Source organism: Eurypyga helias, unplaced genomic scaffold (assembly GCF_000690775.1).
Source record: "Eurypyga helias isolate BGI_N326 unplaced genomic scaffold, ASM69077v1 scaffold32502, whole genome shotgun sequence".
NCBI lineage: Eukaryota > Metazoa > Chordata > Aves > Eurypygiformes > Eurypygidae > Eurypyga > Eurypyga helias.
In genome coordinates, this window is record NW_010234600.1 from 2,612 (window position 1) to 6,600 (window position 3,989).

Below are 3,989 nucleotides of genomic sequence, written 5' to 3' on the forward strand. Positions count from 1 at the left end.
CCTTTCTTGGCACAGAAGCCAAACTACAGTTTCTTGGAGACTGAGCTCTCTTCTCTCCGGTGGGATTCCCTCCAAGTGAGGGTTGAGACATGGGCATGTGCCAGCAGGAAGAGCTACATGCTCCAGCCCCACAATCTGTCTCTGCTGTCTGGGTGCAGAGCGGTGTCTTGGGAACTGGAATCGGGTCTCTAGTGAGTAATGAGGTGGTTAAAAAACCCCAAACCGGATCCCTGTTCCCTATCGTGTGCTCTCTGTGGAGCGGAATTGTCAGAAGCGAGTAACGTTGCACTTGAAGTTGCACCCTGGAGTGTGGTGATCCACATCTTGGGAAGCATTAGAGAAGACATAATTGTCCCACTCAGGGGAGTGCGGAGGCTGGTGGTGCCCTGGGGGTTGTAGTTTGTACAGCTGTGTAAGACTGGATCCCCCAATTCACCCTTTTTCTTCCCGTTCCCGTTCTACTCCTCTCTGCCGCCGTGGTTCTTAGAAGTAATGTACCTGTTGCCTGTTGGGTGTGTGAGTTGAACCCCAGTACTGACAGCCTGCTTAAAGTTTTACCCCCAGAGGATGCGGAGACCCGACAGGTGGCGGAAAAGCTGGCTAGGTTCGTGGCTGAAGGGGGACCTCAGTTAGAGAAGCTCGCTATGGAGGACTACAAGGAGAACCCTGCCTTCTCGTAAGTGTGGGCATAACGCGCTTCTCCCGAAGCAGAACGCGGGCTCTGTGCAGGAGAGAACCGTCACTGAGCAGTTCTCCTGTTTGGGTTGGTTACCCTTTGACGGGTCTGAGCTTTGTTTCGAGTCACTGTTTTCTGGCTGGGGAAACTGAGGCAGGAAGTGGTACTGCCGAGGGAGAGTTAGGAATCCAGCCTGGGAGGGCTGGCTGCCGGCACGACCTCCTGCATGGGGATACTGGGCTGGGTCTCGGGACTGGTTCTGCCTCCTGGGCCGCTGACACTGCGTGGCTGTGGGCAGGATTCTCCCACGTCAGCAGGGACTGTCACTTCCCTTCGAGTGACACAGAAAGCTCAGATGCAGGTCTGTACATGAAACCTCTGTATTTATACCCGCTGGAGGCTTTGTAACCCGCGTTTTAAGAGGAATGGATCCGTGTGGCGCGGTGTGGTTTCGAGCTGTCGGTATCCCCCGTTGGCAGCCTCTGCGTGCTGGTGTTGCTAATGCGGGTTTTTTGCCCTTTTTTCCTGCCTCCCCACCCCAGGTTTTTGCATGATAAGAACAGCAGAGCATTCCTTTACTACCGAAAGAAAGTGGCGCAGATAAGAAAGGAGAATCAGAGCTCTCCTGCATCCTCTTCTCAGAAAGGTAATTAAGACTGGGATGGGGAATGTGACTTGCGTAAGTGTCTGGTTGAGCCGGAGCCGGGACGGAGTTCGTGTCCTTCACAGCAGCTCCCGTGCGGATGCGCTTTGGGTTTGCATGGAGGGTATCGACAGCACGCAGGTGGGCTTGGCTGTTGCTGAGCAACGTTTACATTAAGCCAAGGACTTGTTTGGTGTCTGATCCTGCCCCTGTGTCCCCAGCTGCTGCTCCACCAGAAGCTGGGAGGGGACAGAGCCCGGAGGGCTGAACAAGCTGCCCAAAGGGACATTCCGTGCTGTAAAGCATCAGGCCCAGTGTATAAACTTGGGGGGAGTTGGCCGGGGGGCTCTCGCTGCTCAGGGCATCACCTGGCAGTAACTAACCATCAGCGTTACCAACGCTCTCGGCACAGACCCAAAAGGGAGCCCCGTGCTGCTACGGTGAAGAGCATTGACTCTATCCCAGCCAAAGCCAGCCCCATAGACGTGGCTTCGCTCTGTAACCGCATGTCGGGTCCGCTCTGGAAACAGTTGGAGCGGATACTCAGCTGTCAGTCGGCTGCTTGCGAGTGAAACCCCAAACTGGAAGGGAAAGGGTCGGAGGTCACCACGGTGGCATCAGACTCTTGCGCCCAAGTGGTGCTTTCCCCAGCCCACAGCATGGTGCACCACATAAAGGGCTCTGGAAGAGGTTTCCCTTGTGTTTTTCCCAAATCCTTAAAGTGAATTTAAATGGGTCTCCATCGCTGTGCTCTGCAGAGCGTTCCCGCCCCGGAAATACACTTTGGAAAAGTGCTTTTTTCTCAAATACCCCCACCTGGTTGGTTATAGACGAGAGCGGCCGGTTGGCCTGTTGAACGTGGTCCCCATTTCTGCTGCCGTTCCCTTAGCTGAAGCTTTCATTTTCTCCTTGGCGACAAGGGGCTGTGTTTGCAGGGGGAGAAGGGCCGACAGGCGGGTGGTGGGAGCAGCGGGATCTGCTAAACTGCCTCAAGAAATGCCTCAGCGGGTGAAGCGTGCTCTGCGGGCCAGGCGTCGCCGCCTCTGCTCCAGCCTCTGCTGCCAGCCTGCGCGTGGCAGAGCGCTCGGCCTCCCTCCGTCGGCTGCCTCTTGCAGTGGGAAGGAGTGTTAATGCAATTAACTGCCGTGCTGGTGACTTCACAGCTCAGACAGACCCCGGGTCAGTAGGCTGGAGGAGCTGGGTACCCTGACCAGCTGACTGAGGCAGCAGCTTGGAAGCTGGGCGGTATTATCCGTACTCTACAGGTGTGGGGTATTGGAGCAAGGAAGGGTTATGACTTGTCCATGGCTTATAATCGTGGCTTCTGCCGCCGGCTCCTGTGCCGGCACGCCAGAGTACTGGCACTGTGCTGGTGACAAGTGTCACACGAGGCTGCTGGGGCTAAATAACTTATTTTCCTGGCTCCTTATAAACGTCAACTGTGCTTGAAAAACTCAGGAGCAGAGTCCCTCTGCCCTTGGACTAAGGCTGCAGCAGCCACCTCTGCCAGGTGAGGGTTGGGACTGTCCCATGGAGAGTGCCCTCCCCTAAAGCGGCCGGCGGTGTCGTGACAGGAGAGACGAGTGGGATTGTGGTGCAGTATCCGTTTGCCACCTTGCCTAAGGCTTCCCCTCGCTCCTGGGGACGCGTGGCAAAGTCTTTAACTAGAGGTAACTGTGAGTGTTGAGGCGTAACCCCATGGAAAAGGGCCTGATACGAGGAAGGAGCAGACTTGCTGTTCTGTGGGGAGAAGCAAGGGTCTGCCTTTGAAGACAAAAGCGGGTTTGGCTGTTGCTCCGCTCCCGAGCGGCTGCTGGCACGGAGGCAGGTGGCGTGCAAGCGGGCGCTCCTGGTTGTGTCGTTCAGCCTTACGCACCGTCGTGTTGTTGTGTTCTAAACTGTGACTGTTCCTGTGTGATGCTTCTGAAAATTAAACCCGACCTTTTGCCCTTATTCTGCTCTTGGGGTCCCTAGAACAGATAGGCTGTGACTGTTCTTGTGTGAGTTGGGCCCAGTACTGACAGCCTGCTTAAAGTTTCACCCCCAGACGACGAAGAGATAAAGAACTCTGCTGAGAAACTGGCCAGGTTCGTGGCAGACGGGGGTCCCGAGGTGGAAGCTATTGCCGTGCAGAACAACCGGGAGAACCATGCTCTCAGGTAAAGGCGGAAACCTGCTGCTGGGCATGATGGGGGGCTGGGGGGGGCTGGGTTTTAAGGGGAGTAGCAGACAAGCTTGTGATAACTGAAGTTATCGCAGTGGTGTGGCCCCCATCCACCGCTCCTAGCGCTGCTGTCCAGGTGATTTCCTGGCTTGCTCGTTACCCAGCATCGTCACTAGCGTGCAGGTCGCGCTCCTTCACCGTTAGGTCCCCCTCTGGGATATCTTCCCCAGCCCCTCAGATGAGTTCTCCTCGCTGACAGCTGTTCGGTGCCTCCCTTGGTCTCATCCTTCTGGTTTCCTGCTCCTGCTGGCAATTTGCCAGGTTCTCTGGACGTGAATTGGGGCTCGACAGGCCTCGTTTTGTTGTCGAGTTTGGCGTGTTACTGGCTGCCTCCTGGCCCTCTGGGGCACCTCCCTTTGGGCAGTGGATTGCATTAGACAGACGTGCCAATTCCTGAGCCGCTTCCTTGCAGCACGGCAGCGATCCCACCTGAGCGCAGACGGGGT

At 56.3% G+C, this 3,989-nt stretch overlaps 1 protein-coding gene across 1 annotated transcript in view; it reads left to right on the forward strand.

Moving 5' to 3' along the window:
* The window catches only part of LOC104505785 (SURP and G-patch domain-containing protein 1-like), a gene marked incomplete at its 5' end in the record, with an annotated part of 7,912 nt that overhangs the window by 2,246 nt on the left and 1,677 nt on the right, over positions 1-3,989 (forward strand). The window contains 3 exons of the mRNA XM_010146492.1: positions 553-676; positions 1,219-1,322; positions 3,367-3,478. Of these exons, the coding sequence (XP_010144794.1) occupies positions 553-676; positions 1,219-1,322; positions 3,367-3,478 (340 nt within the window). The remainder of the gene's footprint in view (positions 1-552; positions 677-1,218; positions 1,323-3,366; positions 3,479-3,989) is intronic.